We start from the raw sequence: 27,001 nt of genomic DNA on the forward strand, positions 1-27,001 counted from the left end.
GTTAACTACAGAAAAGACCAAACCAAAACAAAACAGAAAAAAACCAAACAGCAACCATTTTTAATTAACTGAGTTATCTGCTGTGCCATTTGCAAAGTAATTCCAAGTATCTCGAAAGAACTAAAGACCTAGAGGAGCAAACAGGCTGTCTCTTCAAGTTATTCTTAACCCATGAAGTAAGTTAACATCTGACCATTAGGTGAACATCCATTCAATTCACTGTTGTTTAATTTCCCCTCCCAAAATGATTTTTCCTTTTTCAGGAAAATGTCATGATATACGAGTACAGTGCAAGAAAAGCATTTCCAAAAAGTACCTTTGAGATTTCAGGGTGTAAAAAGTTTTCCCCAAGACACATACATTCCATAAGAAATTGTGCAGATTTCCCTCAGCACAAGCTATCTTATTCATTTGGGTTATGAAACAATGCTATGATTAATCTCATTTACCTAATCCACAGGTTCCTAAACTTCCTGCCAAATTACAGTTCATACAAGTAATGCTTTACTAGTCCCTCTACATTTAAAAAGGAATTTCAATAGTTTCCCCTGTGGCTCTCAAGGCCCTTAGCAATAAATGTTTTCCTCGCTACAAAGTTATAAGCACCACAGATATGGAGCTTATTTCCAGATTTGAAAGCAGGAGCCAGAGGTAGAGCCAACAGAGGCACCAGACTTACGTAGCTGCAATGACCACCTCCTCACTGGTGATGGGCTGTGTGTGAGACCTGTCCTGAAGGCGCCGCAGCCTCCTCTCTACTGCCGAACTTCTGCTAGGTGGTTTGGGAATATTTTTCATTTCAAATGATTTTTCCATTTCCTAACAGGACATATGTCATAATTAAAACCATGGAAGAAAAGTTCTGAAACAATTCTTTATTCTTAGCTTTCTTGCATGCACAGCAGTGAAGTTCCCAAATGCCCATCTCTGAATTAGAAGCAAGATGCAACCACACAGCATGCACCATGGAATTAAAACTAACTATACACTTCTCTCTAAATGACATTCTTAAAGCAGGCAACAGGTCTACTGTGTAGGTAGGGAATGAAGTAAAAAAACAAAAGTTATGCAGCTTGAACTTGGTTAACTGCATTGTATACTTCATTCTAATGCACTGTGGGTTCCTTCAGCATCTTCTATTTGAAATGTTTAATTCAATGCAATACTCACTCTAAAAAGGAGTCTCTTTGCAGCGACACTTAGTTTAGCTCGGTCATCCAATTTTTCTTCATCTACACAAAGAGAAAAAAAAGGAGGCTGAACATAATGAATCAATCTCATATTAAGAGTAATACTTTTTTAATATGAATAATTAAAAACCAGCAAATAAGCTGGCTGTTTCTCACATTTAACAAAAAACTTATTGTGAACACAGCTGTGTAAACTTTACTGGTTTTTACATGTATTGCATCAAATGAGCAATACAGTCTGACACGTAGTCTGACATGATTTGCAAACAAAAGACTTGTCTTTAGGACAGTTGAAGTCCTTTCAAACTATCAAAACAAATTTGATGAATAATCAAACTTATTGCATCAGTCTATGAGAACACATGGACTAAGAAAATAAAGACTGCCTTAAGGTGAGTGAAGAGTACTGAACATCTATCTTCTACTAGCTGGCCATTCTGATCACCACCTTGTGTCCACATTTCTCAGAGGCTAAATTGGTATCCTCAGGAGCTGAAATCAGCATCCTCCAGATCCAAGAGCCAGCATCTCAGAGCTGCAAGGAATATCAGCTTTCAAATAGCATAAGGCATTAAATCTAAATATAGCTACTCATGAGATTACCTACTTAATTTGTGCCAGACTTGCCAAGGGTGACAAGAGGGAAAGAGAGTAAGATGGCAGACTGAATTCTGTAATTTAATAACCTGCATTTTGCAACTTCCTTAGCCAAAAAACAAGTTAACAACATCAGTTTCACAATATACTACAGGCTTTCTTTAAATTATAAGTCCTAGACCAGTGATTCAAACTGACCAATGATTAATTTTTTTTCCCAACAGCTAGCTTATTTATTGTCTAAATGAGGATAAAACCCAACCCCAACTATATAGAAAAGTTTCAAGCAATTCTCCGCTTGACTCCCATTTGAAGTTTGGTGTCCAAAGACAGACTTTTGGACTGAAAATGAGATTGAAATCAAGTCTGTAGTAGATATGGCCCAAGGAAAAGGGGCATTTCAACTATATATCATAGGTAAAGATATTTTCAAGTGGATTTTGTTTTTATTATCAAACAGTTCTTTAGTTAAAACAAAATAAAACACATCAAAGCCCATTTCTTCCTTGGAAAACAGTACAGCAACATACCGTCAGCAGTTGGTATTTCTGCATACAAAATTGACCTAGTGGAAAATTATCAAACAGAAAAAAGTTAGCTGGAAACAAGACATCAAAAATGAAATTCAAATTCAATCTGAAGTAGCAGGAGAATTTATCTGTTTTTCAAGTTTCAGCAGTGTCCACTTGGGAACATCCTTTAATAAAGCATAAATGCAAGCAATTGCAACCAAACTTAAGGAAAATTATTTCTAGCCCACCTTGCAGAAAATAAAAGTCTATGATTTGCTACCAGCTTTTTAACATAAAAAGGTATCTTTGGTGGTTTACAATGAGAGTAAATGATAGAGCAGAGTAGATGGAAAGGAAACCCTTCATATGAAGCCAAAAGCATTTAACATTGGAACCAGACAGCTACAGTACTTTATGATGATTCACTGTTCATTATTTCAAATGGGAGGAATTTGCAACAAAATTGGTTTTGGTGGGGGGAGAGGTTTGGATTTAATTTTGTAAGAAGCTACAATAAATTGTTTTTAAAGACAAACATTAACCTTGCAAACATTTATTCTAACATATGGACAAATCTTGTCCCAACCTTGTTAATATCCACCTGCTCCAGAATGCTACACAGAGCTACGCACGTGCCTACCTATCTGTCTCCTTTCGTTCTGCTGATGTTATAGGCTGAGTTTTAAATCTCTCAGAAGTCTTTCTATTTTCACCAGGAGTAAAATAGCGCCTCGCCTTTCGTGGCCCACGGTCCCCATTGGCAGACACAGTACTACCTGCTGCCGACAGCTCAAACCGAGATTCACTTTCAAATCGCACGAGAGAGAGCGCATAGGAAAGAAAATAGGAGAGAGAAGTAAAACATAGATGTAAGCATCTCAACAACTCCCCAGAGACCACTCTGCATGCTCCTCCGGGTCCATGCGCAGACGAACACATTCCAGCTACCCCACATCACAACTCGCACTAGCAAGCAGAAGCACAAAAGCAGGGTTCAAACCATCTCAGCCTCCGGTACACACTGGTGAGAGCTAAGCTGTGTGCTTTAAGTGCCGAACAACAACTGCTGTTGAGTGGGTGTAATTTTGCCAAGGACGTGCAAGTTTCACACGAAAATACGAGTGAAATGTCACCTACAGTTCCGTTTTCTTGTTGGCATTAGCAGACTCCAGAAAGACATTACGGAGCTGGGCAACAGAGACTTTTGTGTCAACCATGCCAATCTCACCATTTGGTGGATTTGCTTCCATGCTCTCCTTACTTTTAAAAGGTTCTAGCTTAGTAGTCACAGTATAGTCAGACATGGAGCGAGTCAGGACCTTATGCTTTGTTGACACTTTCCAAACAGGAGCCTTTGCCTTGTCAGGCTGCAGTACAGATCCGCTCTGTATGTACATAACAGCTTCACTCCTTTCTACGTTCTCAGGGGTCTTAAACTGCTGCTCTGGGGCCTGCCTCTTATTGCATTCCAGCTCCCTCTGAACTTCTGAGTTAACTTTCGGCTTGCTTGCAAAGGAGGAGCTCCCCACAGGGGTCTCCAATTCTCCTCCACCAAAGAGGCCTTCATGGTTCTTCCCTTGCTTGCGAATCTCGGATGGCAGAATGGGCCTTCTGCCTTTGGAGGCCTGTTCACCCTCCAAGGAATCTTCTTCAGCAGGTTTCGCTCCGTAACCGGGTGCTTCCTTCCTTTCACTCTCTGAGGCAGTGGCTGCTGAGGACTTTGTTCCGAGGCTGGCGCTGTCTGTCGGGAGCAGGCTGCCAGCAGGGCTGTTTGCTGGTTCTTCTGCTGCCATCAGCTGAGCTGTGTGAGCAATGCCAGCAGGCTGGATATAGCCATGGATTGGCTGGCGGACAGAACTGACGGGCTGATTTATAACCCTATCAAAGGCAGACGTTTCTGTCTGAAGAGGCATGTAGTGGGCTGGCACTGGATGGGATTTTCTCTGAGATACTGTGTCTGTGACAAGTTCAGGGCTTCCACGAGCACTTTCCTCTTTCACCAATTTCTCTCTAACTTTTACTCTTTAAGAAAGAAAAAGGATTAAAGCTGTGAACAGCAATACCCAATCTGGAAAGGAACACAGACACCTACTGTGGGTACAGACAGCAACATTGTAGTAAAATAAAAAAAACGCATTAAAATAAAGCAATCTTATGATGCAACCCCTTCCTCCCCCCAAGTCTTAGCAGCAACACTGCTCAAAAACAGTCAAGTGATTCAGGGGCCATGGACATGCATGACTCCTGAGAAGGTAACTGTGCAAGCTCTGGGAACATACAGTATGTTCTCATGAGATCACAAGTGCGTTTGCCAAACAGCACATACCCATAGTCTCAAAAACACAAGATGATCAAAACTGCTTTTTTATATTATCAGAGTGTTGGGTTCAGCCTGAAATTGCCAATTCTACTGGCAGTTGTGTACGCAGCCAGATGTTTGAAGCTGGGAAGCTTAAGTCATACCAAGACGTTGTTGCATTGGGGAAAGGGGTGAAAAAACCATGTTATCTCCACCTAGCCCTTAAGATATTTTGCCAGAGACTGGTTTACTTGTGTTTTTGTATATCATTTAAGACACCTGAAAAATCACATGTAGTGTATCCTGTTTCAGTAAGTGAATAAACACATAGAAAGGGCAAGTCCTAAACCCAAAAGCAAAACTATGGCATGGCTGTTGTTCTTCAGAGAGCTTGCAGGGAAAAAGGCATTTAAAAACTGTAAAAGGAACTCTGTTTTAAAATGTTTCATTACATTCTGACATGCAAAACTTGCAAAAAAACCTTGTTCCCAAAAGTTACCTTACTTGAGTGTGTTTTCTAGAAACACCTCTGGACTTGTGCAACATCCATGCAAAACAGAGTTTTATTTAACCTTTCTAAATGGAATACAGCAGCACAGTGGGAGGCAAGCACGTGCAGCTGGGGGCAGCCTTTGCTCTGGGGCTACTGCTGCAGGTAAAGCTCTCCAGCACTTTCACAGCCTCACCAAGGCTCAGACACCTCACAGGGTGAGTGTCTGTAGATAACACACACAGTATTAAAAATGAAAGCCCTGTACTTCCTCCCTTCACAAATGGGTATGAAAAAATAATTTTAGTTTTGAGGAAAGAGAGAGAGTCAAGCTAGCAAACTACTGTTTGAAAGTAAGTAATCCAGCTCAAAGTATGTGCAATTCCAGGCTTGCTACCAACAGACTTTTTGGAGTTCACATCATTAAGAAAAAATAAAAAAGCAAGATTTAGAGGGAAAAAAGGCAAATTATCTAAGAGAACAATTCAGGATATCCAAAGTTATTTGAAACACCACTCTTTCTAACATTGTGGTGCTTCTTACCTCTGAAGATTGATGCACTTGTCAGGGAAAGTTGCTTAAGCACATAAAGTGTGTTAAGTCTGAAGAAGTATGCTTTGAACTACATGTACCAAGCATTCTCCAGAACAACCACACCAATGTTAGTACTGGGTTATAGGTATTACTTTAACCAGGAACATGAAAAACAGTCTTCCTGCAATGCTTTTCATGGTGGGCTTACTGTAAATGTTACCAAACCAGGAGAAAGCAGCTGCCTGTAGCTTTGACCATGATTTTGTTTTACTTTTCCATGTAATTTTTCTTTCACTTCTCTTGTACCATCTCCTTTGGAATTCAAGGAGTTACTTGTAGGGAATGCTAAGATGGGAGGGTGTACAGTAAAAAATATGCTGGTTTGCAGAGCACAAAATGAGATAAAATAAGAAGTTATAAAATCTAGTGGAAGCCAGGATGATAGTAGTTGTGGAAGAAAATTGGGGAATTTGTACTTCTTCACCAAAATACCAATTGGTTCTAAGTTAGAATAAAAGCAGATGCTTCAGAAAAGTTTCACAGGCTTTTTATTCACAAAAACCACCACTTTCTTACTTGCTGCTGTTAAAGGAAAATTAAAGGCAAGTGTTAAAAGTAGAGAGTAAAAGGAAAGAAGGGGGGGTTTGCAGTCTGATTGTTAGCCACACAGCTATGTTTTATGATACCTGGAGGGCCAGCTGATAAGTGAAGGTGTGTCCCCTTCCGAATCTTTCTGAAGAAACCATTCAGGTTTTGCTTTCCCTGCACTACTACAGAAAACAGAACTTCAGGTAATTTCTGAGATCTCAATACATACTCCCATTATTTCTCCCAATCTCCCTTCCCCACTGCTTTTTATTTTTGATTACTCAGTTGCAGAGGACGGTTCTAGAAAACAAAATCAATGCACACTAATCCAATTCAAAGGTGATAATCTGGGAAAAAAATTATTATACACAAACATATACAAAGTATGCTAAGTGGTAAAGATTCTGCAGAGGTAACTTTACCAAGTGCACATTGTCCAAAAATTGAGAAGTGAAAGCAACTACATAACCTGATTTTTGCATTTTTCATTGCGGGTCAGTTTGTGTAAGAACATCTGTAAAAGCTGTTAAAATAATTCCTTTAATTTATGAATTAAAGTGGTAAAGACTGCTGCAACGAAAACAAAGGAACAATAAGAATGAAGTGAAAAATTCACATGGCTACGTCATATTTCCTAAGAAATTCTCAGGAATATCTGAAATCCCTCTGTCCTCTTGTAACCCTGTATCACAGAGCTTCAGAAATGCCCAACTGGTTAGCACAAGCCAAAGACACTGTGTCACTGGGTGACTTGGCAAAGGAAAAACTTAAGGAAAAAAGTGACCCCTATTTTAATCTTGCCTTGACTTTACTCTGTTCTCATTTTGGAGTTGAAAGCATAAAAAAAGGAAGAGCTTTTAAAGCTCTGCAGCAGTGCAAGAAAGGCTGTTTGCAGGCTTCCTACATAAAGTTTCTCAAAAACTTTCCTAAAGCTCACATTCACCTACAATCCTCCAGCAACAGTAGAACACATCAAGTACTTTTGATCTTGCAAGCACAGCCTGTCCTGCCACATTAATGTTTACAAACTCACTCCCCAGAGGTGACAAGCATCCAGGATGCTTTCCATTACTTATGAGAGAACTTTTCCATTGGAGAAGAGACATTTGGGACAAAAACCTCAAATTAAGTACCAGTTCATATACTTCAATTTTTCTTAGCTACTCTTTTATGAAAAATAGTTGGAAAAGGTTAAATCAACAACTGTTCTGGAGATAACAGTGTATTTGACGCAAGTAAGTTTAAATTTGAGAACTCACCTACTATTGTCATTGAATCCAAATCTATCTTAGAACAGCAAACACCAACTGTTGAAACGCCTTCTGTTTTTCCAAATGTTTTTGAATCCCTAACGGAACTGACCAAATAGGAGGCAAAACATTTTCACAGAAGCTGACTAGAAGCAGCTAGCTGGAATTGTTTTGAAGCACAGGAACTTCCTTCTCTTTTAATGTGTACTTTGGCACAATTTTATAGTGGGCACGGCCCAAGCAGTAATTATTTGTACTTGATCATTCATCCTTTGAAGAGTGCAATCAGAAGAACGCAAGCCACATTTTGAATTTAATTAGCCATTTCAGGAGCCAAATGCAGGCAATGTCAAATGATACCTCCTCAATGATGAGTAACTGGATTAATTATTAAATCTTAGTACTGAAGGCACAAAAGCTTTCATATATATTCCAAAGTGAGGTGCACATTTTTCCAATTTAAACTCAGGAAATTTAAATTTAAGGAAACCGATTTTATAACCTGTATATAATGTGAAACTGACTTCAGAATAGCAGTCACCTGAAAAACTGGAGTTAGCCTTTTTTTCTCTTGTGCAAATAGCTTTATAGGAGAACATCACTGAGTGATTTTAAATGGACTGCATGGACTCAATTACTTTTTTACCACTCAGAATCAGGGACAAGAGTTTCAGAGAGGTTATTCTTACATCTCTGAATATCATACCAGGGAGTACACACTGGCACTGAAAGTGTCAGGGGTATTAAAGAATGGGCTTTTGGCAACATGGCCTTTAAAATACCAATACTGCCTACATGTGTATCCAAACAAGAGACCAAATCCCACACTTAAGCTCTTGGCTGCTTTAAGCACTATACCACACCTTGGTGGGTGCAGATGGTTTCCTTCAAAAGATAGACAATTAGGGGAAATTTGTTTTATGCAAATACTGACCCAAGCCTCATCTGGAAAAAAATCTGAAATTAGAGATAATGTAGTCAGCAATTTGTATTATATTTTTACTTACTCACAGAATCATAGAATAGTTTGAGTTGGATGGGACCTTTAAAGGTCATTTAGTCCAATCTCTCTGCAATGAGCAGGGACACTTCAACTAGATCAGGTTGCTCAGAGTCCCATTCAACATCACCGTGAATGCTTCCAGGGATGGGGCATCTATCTTCTCTCTGGACAACCTGTGCCAGTGTTTTACCAGCCTTCTTGTAAAAATTTTCTTCCTTATATCTAGTATCAATCTATCCCTCTTTTCGTTCAAACCACTCCTCCTTGTCCTATCAGAAAGGAGGAGTGTCCCTGTTAAAAAGTCTCTCCCAATCTTATAATCAGCACCTGCAGCACTGAAAGGCTGAAATCAGGTCTCCCTGGAGCCTTTTCTTTTCCAAGCTGAACAACCCCAACTCTCTCACCCTTTCCTCATAGGAAAGGTACCCCATTGCTCTGATTATTTTTGTGGCTCTCTTCTGGACTTTCTCCAAAACTCCATGTCTTTCCTGTGCTGAGGATTACAGATACAGTATTCCAGGTGGGATCTCAAGAGAGTGATTTAGTGGGGCAGAATCACCTCTCTCAACCTGCTGACCATGATCCTTTAGATGTGGTCCAGGACACATTTAGCTTTCTGGGCTGCAGGTGCACATTGTCAGCTCATGTGCAGCCCCTCATCCAGCAGCTCCCCAAAGTTCTTGGCAGAGCTGCTCTCAACCCCTTCAACCCCAGCCTGTACTGGTACTACTGGGGCTTGCCCCAGCCCAGGTGCAGGACTTTGCACTTGTCCTTATCAAAGCCCTCATGAGACTGATGAGCCCACTTCTCAAGCTTGTCTATGTCCCTCTGGGTGATTATCCCAACCTTCAGGAGTGTCAACCACACCACTCATCTTGGTGTCATCTGCAAAACTGCAGAGGGTGCACTCAACCCCCTTGTGTCATTGAGGAAGACATTAAATAACCCTGGTCCCCACAGAGACCCCTAAGGACACCACTTGTCACTGATGTCCATCAGGACTCTGAGTTGTTGACCACTACTCTCTGGATGCAGCTGTCCAACCAATTCCTCATCTACCGAACAATCTATCCATAGATCTTCAATTTAGAGAGAAGGATGCTGTGGGGCACTGTGTGCTCTTGCAGGAGCACAGATAGAGACATCTGTAGCCTTTCCCTTGTCCCCTTATGTAGTCACTCAACCATAGAAGGCCACTAGATGGGTGAGGCAGGACTTGCCTTGAAGAAGCTGTGCTGGCTGTCCCGAATCACCCCCCTGTTCTCCATGTACCTTAGCAGAGTTTCTGAGAGGATCTGTTCCATGATCTTCCCAGGCACAGAGGTGAGGCTGACAGGGCAGCAGTTTCCAGTATCCTCCTTTCTATCCTTTTTAAAGATGGGTGCAATGTTTCCCTTTTTCCAGACACTTGGGACTTCACCTGACTGCTCAGATATCATGGAGATATATCAGCCAATTCCCTCAAGATTCCAGGATAAATCTAATTGGGTCCTGCAGCCTTATTTTTGTTCAGTTTCCTCAGGCAGTCAGGAACATGATTTTTTTCTTATAGTGGGAGGGACTTTGCTTCCCCAGTCACCACCCAGCTGTCTACCCACTCATGAGGTGTGGAAAGAGAGGTTCCCATTGAAGGCTGAGGCAAAAAAGTAGCTGAGCCTTCTCCTCATCCGTTGTTACCGGTTTTGCTTTGACCTCTCATATCCAGCTAACATACATAGAAGTCCTTGCCAGGCTTTGCATTCCTTGCCAAATTCAGTTCCAGCTTCACCTTGCCCCTCCTAACCTCATCTCTACACAACTGGGCAGTGTCCTTAAACTCTTCCCAAAACACCTGTCTCTGCTCACTACTGTGCATTTACTTCTTTAATAATCCATGTTGGTGTCTTTCCTTTTTTTTCCTGATTTCTCACAATTGGGAATGGAAAAGCTCTTGTGCACTATAGAAAGCATAAATGGTTGAGTTTATACCAGTTACCTCCATTTCTTAAAAATAGTCAACACTGTTCAGCATCATGCACATATGTATAAAATTAAGTTCTCATTTACATAATTTTTAGTTGCAACATTTTAAGTTATTATTTTATATCTATCCTCCTACCAAGAAATTAAAGACTCACTCTTAGAGAAAATCATACTTCAAAAAATTCTTAGTCACACATTATTTTCAGTCAGCATAAGAATTTGACAGCATTTCTACACCATACTGAGAAATTGTAATGTAAAATTAGTGGAAACTAATTATTTTTTCCTTTTGGAAGAATCTGGTTACCCTATTACCACAGTAAATTTGTCAGGTCTAAAGCAATTCAGCATAGAATTTTAACCCTTCCCTATGCCCCTTCATGCACGTATATGCCTGATATTATCTGAAAAATCGACTACCACAGTTCAAAAGGGTTTTTATATTTTCACATCAGGAAAATAAATCAACTATTATTTCAACTGACCCTAGACACTCTTCAGCTTATAAGTTTGCACACTGTTCTATTTTGGCAGAAGCCATCATAAAGATAGTCAAATTTTCAATGAGAAGCAGCTTGCCTCTACTTGGAAGCTCCTAGCCAACAATTACAAGGTATAAAAGAAAGAAAGTTAAAGACTTCCTCTAACAGGTTATTAAAAAACCAAAAAACAAAACCCAAGGAGATTTAGAACCATAACTCCTTCAATTTCCATTTTGTATCTTCCCCACAAAGGGCCTAATTTTAGCAAAAATTCTATAAATAGAAAGTGAAACCAAGGACACAGCTAATTAGAGAAATACATAGCCACTTCCTTGTATCAGACACACACTGTGATACAATAAACCCAACTAATCCAGCCTGAGACATCCAAAGCAACTAAATACATTCTTGAAGGGTAATAAATACATTAATAGTGTAGATGCTGATGCAGAAGCTGATAAAGGAATCTACAGCAAAACAAAAAACAGAAATCATACTTACCTTTGTCTGCTGTTACTGTGCAAGGGCTGGTCATTCTGCAAGTGGGTGGGTGAGGCTGCCCGCTTTGGTGAAGAGAGGGACTCTCGGGGGGCTTGCTTTGGTGGCATTGGCACTTCGTTATAGCAGGAAGAGTCTCGTCCAGAAAGGGAAAGGGAGACAGAACTATCCAAGGTTGCTGAAGGCTCAGAAGCCTGTCTAATGGCACTGTCATCTGCTTTTCTAACACCCTTTTCATTTGAGAGGTCATCTTTATCTTCACGGCTGGAGTACTCTTTGGAGTCAGAAATCACACTCTTCGATGACTTTGTCTCAGTCCTGGAAAAATAGAGGGTGCCATAGTCCTTGTTTTCATCATCTTGCCTTTCACTTTTCACTCCCTTTCTTTCCGCGCTGTCAGGATCTTTCCTTGCCCGGGTATATCTGGACGAGTAGTCAGAATCCAAGTCAGATTCAAGAGCTAATCCATACTTTTCTGCCAGCTGGCGTCGCCTCTCTGCCTTGTACCTAGCTATTCTCTCTGCTTTTGACTCTAGCTCCTGGACATCCATGTTTGCTGTACTGTACAAGGGCTCTGTATTACCTCCTGTGGTTTCTGATCGGTATCTGGATGATCTGGGGTGTTTCTCTACAGAAGAGTCTGAAGTTTCCTCTTCTTCATTTGATCTTCCTGTCAAAAGTGCAACATATATGAGCAAGTCCTTCCCAAAACTCCAGGTACCCCACCCACCCCTCAAACTGATTGAACTAAAAGCTTTCCATTTTCTTACAAATAAAAGTGACTGCACAGACACATTATATTTTTGCAATTTTGCCTCCAGAAGCACATACAAACAATTAAGAAATATGTATTAGGAATAATTCTTTAATAAGTAATAGTTCTCAATTCAGTTATTTTAAAGCAGTAAGAACAATGAACATTTTTCAAGTAAGACAACTGGAGACTTAACAGGCAAATTAAAAAAAAAACCCACAAACAACCTGTCAGAGCTCTTCTGTAGAAGAGCTTCTAGGCTGATAGTGTAGCAAACATGAAGTAATTCAGCAGTGCAAGACCGACTGCCATGTGCCACTTACCTAAGTGGGGGCTGTATGGGTCAGTTGCTCGCATATATCTTGGTGTATCTTCCTCTAGCAAACGGTGTGTGACTGATCCTGGGCAGTTTTGTAGAAGCATAGGCTGTGTATCATTCTCAATTCCCTCTAAGCGCCTAGCTATTCTTTCTTTTCTGAAAAATATGTGAAAAATGTGAAAACAGGCATCTTGAAGATTCGCGGGCAGAGTTTCTACGAGGAGGTAACAAAACAAGCTGTGTGTTTTGTTTTATAGGCCAAACACTTTTTTCCTTTACCTTTTCATTTCCAAAAAATCTTGGTTGTTTGGTTCAAAGAGTTTTCTTAATTCTGAAACTGAGACAACAAAACATTATGTAGCTTATAAAACAATAAGTTTCAGAAACTTGCTAAAATGCTTTAGAATAAGAAGGAACAGTCAAAGTTCAGTGGATTGAAATAGCTTTTGTGAGGAAATGAGCATTTTCCTCTTGTTTTCCTAGTTTTATTAAGGTTGTGCTGTTAAAAGTGCATTAGGTGCAGAGGTGTGACCATCAAGTACTCCTCTCCTCCACGTACTTCCAGGCTAAGCCCAAATCTGCCATGCCCATCCCAGAAGTTTTCAAGATCTAGTATATACTGGACAAGTTGTATTTTGATAGCTAAAGTCAAACTTATGTGCCCTAGTAACCCATTTCAAAACCAGGCAGTATGGAAAGTCTGCTTACCCTGACTGCTCAAAGGTCAGGGACTGACCATGTTTAAAGAGAAGCAGTAAGGGAGAGGTCCCCTCTTCCTTACTTTCCTCCACACCCTTATATTGATCAAATCCCAAGAATCCCAGTGACTCACTGCTGAAGTGAAAATTACCATGCACCATCATGGTACTCTTGCATGCTTAATCACTTGCTACTTTGCTACCTTTCCCTTGTAGTTTTAATTGGACTTACTTTCCTTCTCTTCCCCTGAACCCTTTGCTGGTGTTAAGTGCTAGCAGACAGCTGCCACAGTCCACAAAATTGTAGTGAACCAAGGGGAGGCACGATAGATGAAGTAATCCCTATATATACACACATATGTGCATGTGCAGACCAAACTGGAGCAGTGAGTGCCTCACAAATAAGTGCAGTGAGACTTCTTACCACCAGGAAGAGAAACTCCCAGGCTGTCCAGGGAAGCAGTGGACTGGGGTGGGGTGTGCCTAACACACAGACATGCACATCCGCACATTGTGGCCTTGGCAAACACGGTGCTGAAAGCTGTGTGCACCTATTCTTGTGCCAGTGCACCTCTGGGGCTCTAACCCTGGTGACCCAGGGATCAAAAGTTAAAGCAAGTGAAAGTCTATGCCAGCTAAATTGGCAGAGATTGCCATCAGAAACACCTGATGAGTCAGGAGTATCTAGCTGACATTGTTCCACTGCAGAGGTAAACCAACCACCTTATTTTTCTTGCTACCAGACCTCATTGCTCTAGATACTTAGAAGATAAATATTATTGAAACACCGCCCTTTTATAGGTCAGATGCACCTTTTCTGCCTTCCCTCTACTGCAAGAACTTAACATGCACGGCTTGGTCAGGGTTCCAGCTCAGCTGACTCATCCAGGAAGTTTGCTGTACCCAATACCAGTGCTCACACCTCATAGATACTGTTGACATTGACTGTCACATCAACCTTACATGCTGAAAAGCCTAAAAGTAGGACTACAGATAAAATGTGCAGGATCAGCAAGAATTAACACAATCTGATCCTGAACCAACACCAAAGCAAAGATGAGCCTTTATATTGTGTTTTCACAGACTTTTCTCTCAATGCATGAGGAGTTTCCACTGTTGCCCTGTTTACTCAAGCTGTGCTGGGAATGGAACCAGCCATTTGAAACCAGCCTTCACTTCAGGAAGGCTGCTCTCCTTCACACCAAAGGAAATGATTTCTCATAAAGACTTTGCTCTCACCTCCCCAAATCTATTGTTTAATGATGTTCCACTAGCTATTAGAGTTTCTCTGTTCCATGTTTTGGCTATATACACATAACATTGTCAAAACAGAACCCATATTGTCTGTCTTCAGACAAGTCAAAGGCCTCCAGAGCTCAGAGTTACTAAAATCACATTCCATCCAAATCCTGATCCTTTTTTTTCCCCTAGTCACTAATTTACACAGTCACCAAAACCACCTTCAGAGAACAGGTCTTTTACAAGCTTTAGAAAATCTCTAAAGCACAGCTTCATTTATTAGTGAAAGTCCTCTCTCCCCCCACCTCCAGAAAAGGAAACTTGACCATAAGTTGTCCACATACAAGAAATGTGGAACATCCAAAGAACTCCTAAAGCATTAGCTCAACACTCTCTTGCTACATGCTAGCTGAAGTTCCAGAGATTCAACTACCACTCTGCAGTCCTAAAAAGAGCACTGGTCTCATGAAAACTGTCTCCCAACACCTCCCCAAACAACACGGGACAAAAATAGCATGGGACTACTCTATGCTGCCTTACACTTTTTCCAAGCTTGAGATCACAGAAGTAATTTCAGCTAGGTTGGACAACATCTGCAGAATTTTTCTGGGGAAAGCAGTTCCAGCAATATTCTTGTTTTGGCAAGGAGGGAAAAAAAAGCACAAATAAAGCAAAACCAAAAGAAGACAAAATGAAGAAAATCTTCTAGTCTATTGGGTTCTTTTTGATGAATAAAATATTTTAATTCAAAACATAAAAACTAGTTGGAGACATTTCACTCCCAAGGACACTGGTTGGCCCTTGCAAATTTAGGTGACCAGGTTTCTCCTTTTAAGTTTACAATTTGAGTATGTTGGTGCCAGCTCCCATCTGTCCATGGGATGTTTTCCCATGTGACCATCACAAGCAACAAAATGGGAGCACTAAAGAACAGCAACATTTCTACCTAAAAAGTAGCACAAAAATCTGATTCAGCACACAAGAAAAGACTAAGAAGCTTAAAATAATTAATTTCACAGTAAAAGCTCCTTATCTAGATTACTTCATGGCAACACATTTGTAAGAACCATTGGTCAGTTAAGTGGAAGAGGAACAACAGCCACAGCTCAGAAACAACTCTGAACTTGAGGGTTTATTTTAGGATGTTGAGCAGGATGCTGTGGTAGGACACCCTCTGAGGTAAACTGTCAAGAGGCATCTTAACTTTGGCAACTGTAGTCCTTCAAAACAAAATTTACTTTGGAATACCTTTATTTAGCAAAACCAGTATTGTTCCATATGTTGATCCAGATTGAAAAATCAAAAGTACATTTGGAGCACATCTTATATTTTAAAAACTCCTTAAATTAAGGTGGAATATTTCTTATAGAAATCTTTCAGAAACCTGCTGCAGAATATAAACATGCTTATGCTGAAAGCCCTTTTTGACAGCTGCAGAGGGGACATGTGAATAAAGTTGCAGCCATGTGACAGCAGTCTTCTTTTTACAATACAGAAGCTGTAAAAACTCAATTAAGCCTTCCAAAAGTACATAATAGAGGGGGAGCATTGTACACTTGTGAAGCCTGGATAGACTTCACAATGGATCAAAAGGTTACCTGCCAGAGGATTAATTTCTCAGAGATGGTGAATAGCCATTGCAAAACAGGTACCACACATTTTCATTTTGAGAAAAATTTAACAGAATAGCAAAGCCTACCAGCCTCATTCCTACTTCCTCCTCTCCACAACTGGAAAGATGATGGTCTTAAAACTAGGCTGGAAAAGCATTTATCTTCTGTTTATGCCATCAAAGGTGTATTGACATGTTCAATGCCCAACTGCAGGCCTCAGTTCAGTCTGTATCAGTTGAAAAGTAAACATATTCCTTCAATTTCTCAACATATGCAATCCTGGATCAAAATTAACTCTAGAAAGGCTCTAGAAAATAACCTGGATTTTCAAAAAGCCCTGGCCTTTAAGTAGTCCCGTTGCAATGCAACCAAAAGCTCCCAGTGCTGTTTCTTCAGTCACCAAATATGATACCTTCATTATGAGACTATTTCTTTGAAAAATAGAAACATCCTGGAATAGAAATTAGTTCACTGTGAAGCAACTTACAGATAAGGTTTCTCAAGTGAAGGCTCAGTTAAGTTCCTGCCCACATGACTGTAAGGCTAAGTGCAAGGAATAGTGAGGGACTATGGATTATTACTGTCTGGTGCTGTCAGAAGTCTGTATTGCATACATACACATCACTCTATTCCATCATTTTGCCAACTATGTTTCTTTCTGAACATCTGTAATGATCATATTTAAAAGCAAGCATGTCACTTATATAGCACTTAAATGTTATGCTGGAAGAAGTGCTCCTTTCCAGAGGAACTCTGCAACAAATGACATTAAAAGAGCAAGCCAGTTCCTTTATACTGGAATTGTTGCATTTAGTCTTGTAGCTTGTCTGAAAAGAGTAAATACCACCAGAACATATACACACACAATTTTAATCCAAGTGCTGATGTCCATAGCATCCTTGAATGAAAGGAATATCTTTGTGCCAGTTGCACATAGCTCTTCAGTCAAATGTCACCCTTTGGGGGTCAAGCACATTATGATTTTCTCTAAATAATTCAAGAGAATTAATTCTTGCCTCTACCTCTGCTGTGTCAAATGATAAAGATGGAACTGCTGTTTTCTTCAGAAAGTACTCAGACTAAGATAGAAGGAAAATATAAAATATCCCACAAACTAAGCTCCATATGTACTGCAGGCCTTTTAGCACGCAAGACAAAAATTCAAGTCAATAGGTCATGCAAGCACAGTGACTCCACCAACCACCAGGGGAGCCTGGAAGGAGATATGACTCTTTACAAGTCAAGTTAATACTTTTGAACTCAAGATTAATCTATTTGTTAAAAAAAAAAAATTAAACCTCTCTAAAGTTTTGGATTTCAACTACTAACTTATTGAAACAGGTAAACAAAGCTGAACTTTATAAAGCAGGGATGCAGGAAGGTCTTGTAAAAGAGCATTGTGGTTCATCCTGTTTCATCCTTCATGCATACTTCACAGGGAAAACTCATTTACAAAACATCTGTGCCTAAGTGATTTTAACTGTGCATTGCACTTGCATAGATGAAACTTCACATGCTGTTAAATTACCACTTGTGTTCACAGTATGTCTCCCTCACCTACCTTTGGGAAGTACTGCTAAGAGATTAGCATCAATATCCTTTGTGCTGTTTGCAAGTTCTTCTTTATCTTCAAGGGAGAACTCCTTCTGAAAACTGAAAGCAACATCTGGTTTACAGAACTGTGGATGTCTCTGCTACAAATCAAATAAACCCAAGACATAACCAATTTACTGCAAGATAGTCTAACAGAGATACCAAAGAAAATATTTTCCCTAACAATGAGCTAAGAAATAACCCAAAGAAACTCAGAAAGCCAAACCTAACATAATTTGAAACTTGTTTGGAACTGACTGTGACACATTTTTGCATTAGATTACTGACTGCCTTCAAAATGCTCTACTAAGCAAGTACATTTAATATAATCTATATTGAATGGTTCTTCATAAATATTAAAATGTCATCAAATGCAGTACTGCATGTACACTCCACCTAGAAACCTTCTGCACAACTACTCTGTTGCTGTTACTGCACTGTTCTCTGGATCTTACACAGTTTATAATATGCTAATAGGAGTACCAGATAATTTAATTTTACACCATGTCTTTTCAAAACAAGAAAACTACCCATTTAGATGAAACAAAATATTTCTTTAAAAATGCAAATTTTAACTGTAAGATGTAGGTGCCATAATCATCTAAAGTAGATCCCAACTGTCTACAGAGACTTTTCTGGAGGAAGTGTTCCTCCTTGTAAGCAAGATTTTTTTTCTCCAATCAATAAAAATAGAGAACAAATTATTGTATTCAGCCATTCTGACTATCCCAGTGGGGCATAAGAAAACTTATAATGGTCTTAAAGCCTTTAGTAAACTGTGCAGACAGGTGTAACACATATAAATCCTCACAGTGATCCCAGGTTCTTCATTTTGTCACAGCAGTGGTGTGCTGTATGATTTAATGTCATTCTGATAAGAAAAACTGCACAATCTTACTGTTGGAAAATCCTTCCTGAGGACAGATTTTAAATGGCTGCTTTTTTTTCAAGGGTATGAATTCTGTAGTCACTATTTCCAAAGAATAATTCTCACTGAAAAGAGTTTTAACATATATTGACTAATATGTTTCATAATTATTCCTGTTTATAAATATATTGTTTATAAATAACATATATTTTTAACATATTGAGGGGAGAATAAAATCCTTGAAATGACAATGAAGAAACTGGGCTGTGTCACAACCAGGCACCATGCCACCTGCTGCAAATTGTCTCCAACAACTGCACTTAGAGAAATTATTCCAGGTACTGCCAAGAAAAGCAATGTTAGCCACTACAGAAAATAACAAATAGAAGATGGAGAGCTGCAATAAGCTGTCCATTAGAGAGAACTGTGTGTCCTTACACAGCAAACACATGGTAATTGAGCTAAACAAAAATCAAAACACAATGAAAAAATGGCACACAGCAGCCACAAGCAGATGGATCCATGTGTCATCTGAGACTGGGCAGAGACTCAGACAGTTAACTGGATGTTTTTCTATGCCTGACCCCACACTACCAACACTTGTAATTCTTACTAGTCTCACAATATCTAATTTTCTTACAGACACACTTCTGGAGAACCCTCGATGGAGAGATACCCAGTTCCCATGTGAAAGCAGCTTCTACTCCTTTTAGCTGAGGATGAGTTTGAAAAATGCAAATGATATTGGCCTAATGCTATAAACCAAGCCCAAATTTATTTTGCCAAATCAACTTAATTACTTAAGACAAAAGTGCTGAAGGATCCAGCTCATTTGAATGAGCTTCAAAGTCATTCAGACTTTTGAATACCTTGGCTTTATTTAGCAGTATCTCCAGTTACTTTCATAATGCTTGGGACAGTGCAGCACCTTAAGCTTCCCTAAACAAGGGGCTTTGTACAGAAAAGCATTCACTGAACAGCAAAATCCTTGTTTAAATGAACTGTGTGTGAACATCCACCACTATGCTTATTTCCCAAGTGAATTTCCAAGGGTAAAATCACGAAATCAGGACTGGCATTAGCCTGATGGTTCTATAAACAACCATATTATTGGATTGCTTGTAAACTGGTTACATTCCCTCCTGCTCCTCCCCTCCAGGGAGTTCTAGTGACTTTGAAGGCAGAGCTCCTTTACACCCTGTTTAAATGTCTGTCACTGTGTTTCCATCCATTTGTTCTTGTGCCAGTGTTGTCAGTTACCTTGCTTATTTTTCTTAAAAGAGGTTATCTTCATGCATTCAGATTTCTCAGGACAGGCTCTCAGTCTCATTGATTATCTGTTACAATGTCCTCTACTTATTCCAGTCTTAAGTAATCTTTTTTTGTATATGGTGACCAGAATTGGGTAGTCTTGATTCCAGTCTTAGCAGTATCTTAAGAAAATACGATTTTTTAATAGAGAAAGCATTATTATATACCTAGCTGAATGCTGGGATCTATAACACATTTGCCTTTTTACATATACACTGTATTGGTTGCTCAATCCTGCATGAGAAACTAATATTCAAAGGCTTTGCTTTCATCAGTTGCAAGTGACAGAAAAATTTATCAGCCCCCAATGCACAACTGTGCACTTAGTATTATTACATTACATCCCTTTTCTATTACTCCTCAAGGTCATCCAGTTCTTCCTGTATGGGAGCTCCCTCCTTCCTTATACAGAGGGTGGCTTGCAGCCTTTGCTCACTGGCAGATTTCATTAAAATTCCTTAAATAACCACAAACTTCCTAAGCTTAACCCTCTCTGCACTAGACAGAATCACAGGTTATCTGCTTTGTGAAAGTCCCTTCACAGTTTCCCTTGTGCCCTCATTTTCCACTTCCCTCTGGATAGACTGTCAACTTTTACTGTCTATTTTTTAAAGATTAACAATTTTCATATACTATCTTATCCACAATTAAGGAGTTTTATCTCTTCAGACACTTTTTTTTGCTCTGTCTTGCTAAGCTGCAGGTGGAATTGCTTGTTTTAAATGTTTACACATGAGAAAACCCAAATGTTTTAATCCAATGCATAATTACATTGCTTTCCCATGCACAGAGGATTCAGAGACAGCACTGCTCTGAAGATGACAGAGTCAACCAAACAATTGAGTATTTATAGACACCTACATCAAATTAGTTCTAAAAATGAAAGTAGGCATATTTAGGACATGTCACAGTGTTCAATAAGAACATTCATTAGGAATCTAAATTGAGTTGGAATGATGTTAAGGCAATTCCAAATAGGAAAAAAAAAATTATAGGAGGCTACTCATCACCATTTATAAGTGTTTTTTTAAAAACAAACTCATAAGTAATTCCTTAAAAATACTTCCCTTTTTACTCAAAGGGATCTTTCCAGAGCTCTCCCTGCTTTGTTAGTTTTTCTGCTGGAGGAGCAGTCACAGCATCAATTCAGTTGCTTAAGCAGAGTGAGGTAGTCAGACTTGGATTGCCAAATATATTGTACCTTCAAACTCATCCAAAATCCTCTTCTAGAAATACCGTAACTCCATCTAGTCATGCTGTAAATTTAGGTGCAGATTCTGATCAGCAGCACTATGAATTTTTGCACTTAATAGCTAGGCTATGCACATTTATTATTAAAATAATTAGGGAATACATGGGTTTCTCTAAATAATAAAAAATTATTTAGACATTTGAAAGAATTCTTTCTTGAAGTCCCTGAAAAAATCTGGATATTGAAAGAGTAACTTATTGTCCTTTCCTTGCTTGAAATATAGATTTTGATCATGATTGCATTCATGAAATGCAATCACAGCATGAGGTTCTGCCAGTTTGTTTCACACAGGATTTGTGTGTGGCTTGGCCTCAGGTCCCCAACAAACTCATTATACTCTCCATTGTTCAGGAATTCAGATGATTCCTATTAAAACACAGGCAACAATATTTCACAATCTCAATAGTTTTTCTTTAAAAACAAAGTGTAATGCAGGATTAGTAGAGTACTTCACAGTCTCAGTAGTTGTACTGTTCTGGCACCTTCCAAGGCAAGTGTGAGCTGCATGCTGTACATCAGGGATTCCAGGCTGCAAACTTCATCTGCTGCTGCAGCAGCAGCATATGGGTTCTAAATAGCTGTCCCACTAACCTAGTTACATGCTCAAAAGCAACCAGAAGTTTGATCCAAATGCCACTGGTAACACTGACCTGCCATCCCAATTAAAGCTATGGCCGACACTGAGATTTTACGATTGAAGTACCAAACCCACTTGAACACCTGCCAGCCAGGTGCTGCTGTTCACTTTTCTTCTCTGTCTCTACCTCCAGGAGAGCTTCCTTCCCTGGACTCTTATGTAAAAGGTCCATTTTACAGCCACGTCCTTCTCTCCTGCTCTCACTGCTGCTTTCTCCTACCTGCTTTCATAGCACAGTGTGTCTTGTACACCATTCCCTCCATCCCTCTGCAGGACCTTAGAAACAACATGGCAGGGAACCAGGTGTGCTCTAGGTGTGTGTGCTGACTGAAAAGAAGCTCACAAAGATGTGCCTGTGCACCTGTGGCAGGTGGGTTCCTGTGCAGCTGAGCCAATGAAACAGCTGGTTCCTGGGGCAAGGGTCGATTCCCACCTCCTGACCTCGATTCCTCTGTGCCGTTGTGAATGAGTCCAGCAAGCACAAATGTAGACACCCAAGGCAGCTTGGATGGGAAGAGAGAGGGACTGTGACCTGCCTTCTTGCTTAACTGTTTAAGTGTATCCCCTTACTCAGCCTTGTGCAATGTGCCCTAAGAACACAGACCACGAGGCAGCCACAGCCCTGCATGGAAGCAACACCACCAGCCCACTCATCTGTGCAGTGTCCCCTTCTCTCTCCCCCAGACTGCTCTCTGCAAGGATGTATAATTAATTCACCCACTTCAGCCACCTGATTTACAGACAGTAAGTGTTCCAGGCTGGTTCACACTGGATGTCTGTACTTTGTCTATGCCATGCAAGGAAAAATGGACATTAAAATGGGCATTGCAATGGCAGGAAGCTTAGTGCAGAGTGGGACTTTCCCTTCAGCAATGTCAGCTAGAAAATTTAACATTACTTTAGAGGCAGCTGGTGTTTTCAATGCTTGATCAGAGCATCTGCTCTATGCAAAAGCTTGGTCCTGTGAGAGGTCCAATAATCACTTTTCCTGACAAAAGAATAAATAGAGATTCAAGCGATGAAAGTTACTGCAAACAGCCATCCTCACTGGGCAAGAAAAACTCAACTTACCTTAATGCTCTCTTCCTTAGGAGCAGTCGTGAAGGCTTAAATCTGATTGAGTTTCCTTTGGCAAAATCTGTGAAATAGAAAAAAATCACACAATTTTGAAGATGCTTTAATAAATGGGGAACTTTTGGTACACTGGGTTATAGTTTCCAAGCATAAGCTTTTTCCCCTGCAAAAGACTGTGCAGAGGCCTTCTCTCTAAGCAAAGGAGCACCAGCTGGCATGTCCGAGATGGTGAAAAACCAAAGCTTTGCAAAAATGAGTACAGACAGCAGACACATCAAAAGCATCAACACTTTATGGAACTGCCATGTTCTATTCCTAGTATTTGTGGTGTAGCAATACAGCCTGAGGTGATCATTTAAACTCACTCTTTCCCAGCTGATAAAATGGGCTATGGACATGTTTATGAAGCACTCTGCAAACGAGAAATGCTGCAAGCAGCAAGAGCCTTTTTGGCTGCAGCCTGGCAATACTATAAAAACTGCATATTCACTGCAGAAGCCAAGAGATGTCCAGCTGAGGATCTGTTGCAACAGTATTTCACCACCCATGACAGAAATGTTTCTGAAGATTGTCTACTGTTTGGAAGCTCCCTTTTTTTTTTTTTTTTCTGAATAGCCTTAGAACATACTATGAGCACAGAGGAACACATATTTACACTGAGAGCAAAACTGCAGACAGTAAGTGTTCCAGGCTGGTTCACACTGGATGTGTGTATGTTAAAAAAGCATGTATGATAAAACCTCTGGGTTCCAAAAACTGTGTGAACCACAACAAGCAATGGGCAATCTCTCCACCCTCTCCTAGATTAAACTTTTTCATTTCTGCAATCAAGTGCATCACCAGAGGGTCTAAATGATGACCAGTGGCAAGAGGGAACAGTGCTCCAAGCATCCTCTCCCTCCATTCAGTGAGGATGCAGCCAAGACACCTCAGAGCACTGCCAGCCAGGGAGCAGCTCCTGGTCTGAGACTGCTGTGCAAAAACACATGGAGCTACTGACAACTTACTCCCAATGAAAAATTACCTTCCATCCCCATCTGTATTAAATCTACTACCCAAGACCCTACATTAATAAACAGTTGGTCACTGACACAGCAATCATTTTATTTTTCAAAAACAGACACAGACTTTAGAACACAGTCCAGACTTTAGAACAATTCAGTTGCAGCTACACTCCTATTACTCTACCTCAGAGCTGAGGTTTAACTATTTCAAGGAAGACCTAACAGCAAAAAAAAAAATTTTTGGTTATGCACAGTATTTTAAGTCTGGGTGGAATGTCTCTTATTTCTGCAGAAAGGGTTTAATGAAACTTATTGTAGCTGACAATATGGGTCTTAATTTAGAGAAGGTACATTTTATCTAAGCATTTAGAAACTTCTTATCCTCTTCCATTTCCTTCTGCCACCTCTACAGGTATAAAGATTGAAAAAACTTTTAAAAAGTAATGGAAAAAAAGATGATTTTAACAACCTGATAAAGAAGCTAAAAATGTGCAAAAAAGGCATTTTCTAGGCATCTGCTACAAGTCAGTGAAGATTTCAAGCAGCTTTGATAATAGCAATCTTCAACTTTATTAGGCAACTTTTCCTGTTTTTGTTAACATTCATTTTCTCTTTCCATTAAGTGGAGAATAAAGCACATAGATTACACAAAAACATCTTGTTAGATCAAAACAGAATATCGTAAGAAAAACAGTGTGAATGGTATATAAATCATTTTCTTTTACACTACAGCATTAAAAAGAATACTCTGAGCCATATGGATCCTCTAAAAAGGCGAGATTTACATTACTTTGAGAGGACTATGCACGAACTTCCAAAGCCCAGCTCAGTATCAGCTTAGCTAATCAGAACCAGGCATACCTTAAATTTATAGCTGTTCTAACAGGATGCAACCCATCCTAGAATTATTGGCACTGGAACAGCTGTCCACCATGAAAACCACAAGCAGACCACAGAGAAATTCTGCCTAGCCCAGCCAAAACTGAGGAGGGAATATGAGAAGGGAAGAAAGGAGCCTGCATTGCTTCCCTGGGAGCAGAGAGGGAGAAGGGCTGCTAGGAGGGGCACATCAGCCAGTTTGGCTCTTGCACCCCTTAAACACATTCAGCAACATTCGTACACACCACATCTTTAATGCCTCAAAATCAATTAAAACTTTGCTGTGTTTCACAGGGGTGAGTCCTGATCTTCCCCCTCCTCCCAAAGACAGAAAAACTTAGCAGACAATTAAATTCCATTACAGAGTTTTGATATTTTATGTATTTCCTCCTGTTCAAATTAAACACCATGTGGGGGGGATTAAAGTCCAATAAAACTTACTTACCACAATATGGAAGTCTTAAATACAAACACAGGGGTAAAAAGTAAACAACTCTGCATCAAAAGACAGTAAATGTGCCCACAAAAGAAACATCAGTTTAGCAGAGTCTTATTCAATGGTTAATTTAAAGATAAAAAAAACACCCTCACTGTACTCTATAGACAGAAAAAAAATATTTACAACAGCATTTTGTTCTGCTTTTTACTGAAGAATTCTAAACATGCTCATAATCATATTATAGCAATTGAAAATATTTTTATTCAAAATTAGGAGAATCTTTACTGAAATGTAAATCAGATTTGCTCACAAGTTTAACCATTTGTTCAGTAGAGTTCCCTCTCTCCTAGGCACAAACTACCCGATAAAACCACTATCCATAATTTAATATGTAGGAAATTTAAAATGAACAATCTAAAAAGAAAAAGTAGCTATAACCTTCCAACGTTACTCAGTATATTTAAAGGCCCTAAGTCGGTGGCATGCTAAGCTAATTAAAAGATCCATCTAATCGGATCTTTCAAAAGTGTCCTTTAGGAAATAACAAAATAGCCTAGATGACTAACTGCATACTGATTGCTAAAGTACCTAATGCAGCTGCAGGAGAGCCAGTCAAACAATATTTACACATGCAGACATACATAGAGATTAAACACACACAAACTGCATTTTCTTTTATCTGCTTGGAACTCTTACCTTGCTCCTCAGAGTATTTAACATTTCCCAAATAGCTGGAGATCCAAGGATTTCTGAACATGGTTGCACAAACAAAGGATTCGGCAAAGAGAAACTACAATAGCAGCTAATTCTCAAGCAGGCACAGCCCTTAGGCCTGTCTTAGCAATATCGTGTAGAGATTTTTCATAGCACAGGACTGGAGCTGTCAGGCTCTGCGTCCCAGGGAGTACAGTAAATGCATAGCAATAGGCTGCAAGCCGGAGCAGCTCAAGCCAGTAATCAGATTACGAACAGAAATTAGGCACATGAATGCTAAAACAGATTGGGCAGTGGTGATTGGGAGATTTATAATATTACCACTTCAAAGATCCAGCCAAATCGCACATTATATTCCTGCAAAACGAATGTAGAACCCCTGAATCCTCATATTAGGAAACCAAACAAACAAAAAAACCCCCCAACAATAACAGAAAAAATGTCGAGAAGAGGAATAATTCCTTCATATCTCTAATCAGGATAAACTGCAGTGCTTATTTAAGAAAAACAGCACCCAGGCTGCCAAAAAATGGACTCTGATAATCATAGCATTATGCTTAAATATTTTGCCTAACTATTAGTTGGAACATTTAAAACAGACAAGATTTATGGATAACATATGAGCAAAATTACTGGTGGGGGTAGGGATTTAAGAACAGACACCACAGCTCCAAATATTTTAATTCAAGACAGAAGGTGAAAAATTGCTCTAAAGTACTGTCTAGCTACCTTTTTTTTTTTTTTTTTATTAAACAGATTTGATGGATTTTGGATTGAAGAGTTGGAACCCTTTTAGCTAATTTTGAAAGTCTGGAAATATTTGTTTGCAATGGTGCAATAACCCTGGCTCAGTCACTCACACTGAACTACCTGATGGTCTAACACAGACACAAAGAAGCATTAAATTTGTGATTGAAACAGGTCCATGCACATAACCCCATCCAAACAGACAGAGAAGTCTATCAGCTTCCCTCCAACAGACTTCTTCCCTTCCAAAAGATTTTAGCTACTATCAGTATCAGGCTGAGAGAGCTGGGGTGGTTCAGCAGGGAAAAGGTTCCAGGGAGACCTCAGAGCACCTTCCAGTACCTAAAGGTGGCTACAAGAGAGCAGGAAAAGGCCTTTACTGTAGATAGGCCAAGGTGTAATGGCTTTAACTTGAAGAGGGGTAAGTTTGGGTATTAGGAAGAAATTCTTTATTG

The 27,001-nt window shown here is 39.7% G+C and overlaps 1 protein-coding gene across 26 annotated transcripts in view; it reads right to left on the bottom strand.

Annotated features, from left to right (window-relative positions):
• SVIL (supervillin) overlaps window positions 1-27,001 on the bottom strand; it is a 134,168-nt gene that overhangs the window by 41,522 nt on the left and 65,645 nt on the right. For 9 of the 26 annotated variants that reach the window (XM_059840779.1, XM_059840763.1, XM_059840735.1 and 6 more), the window contains 11 exons: window positions 22,761-22,827; window positions 17,590-17,681; window positions 12,758-12,815; window positions 12,483-12,634; window positions 11,409-12,075; window positions 6,309-6,392; window positions 3,437-4,321; window positions 2,940-3,104; window positions 2,318-2,352; window positions 1,171-1,232; window positions 680-819 (listed from right to left, as the gene is read on the bottom strand). In XM_059840779.1, the coding sequence (XP_059696762.1) occupies window positions 680-819; window positions 1,171-1,232; window positions 2,318-2,352; window positions 2,940-3,104; window positions 3,437-4,321; window positions 6,309-6,392; window positions 11,409-12,075; window positions 12,483-12,634; window positions 12,758-12,765 (2,198 nt within the window). In that variant the 5' untranslated portion in view covers window positions 12,766-12,815; window positions 17,590-17,681; window positions 22,761-22,827. The remainder of the gene's footprint in view (window positions 1-679; window positions 820-1,170; window positions 1,233-2,317; window positions 2,353-2,939; window positions 3,105-3,436; window positions 4,322-6,308; window positions 6,393-11,408; window positions 12,076-12,482; window positions 12,635-12,757; window positions 12,816-17,589; window positions 17,682-22,760; window positions 22,828-27,001) is intronic. The other 17 variants (XM_059840935.1, XM_059840889.1, XM_059840925.1 and 14 more) reach the window with 10 other exon arrangements.

The sequence above is a fragment of the Haemorhous mexicanus genome, chromosome 1 (genome assembly GCF_027477595.1).
Source record: "Haemorhous mexicanus isolate bHaeMex1 chromosome 1, bHaeMex1.pri, whole genome shotgun sequence".
In the NCBI taxonomy this organism is placed as follows: domain Eukaryota; kingdom Metazoa; phylum Chordata; class Aves; order Passeriformes; family Fringillidae; genus Haemorhous; species Haemorhous mexicanus.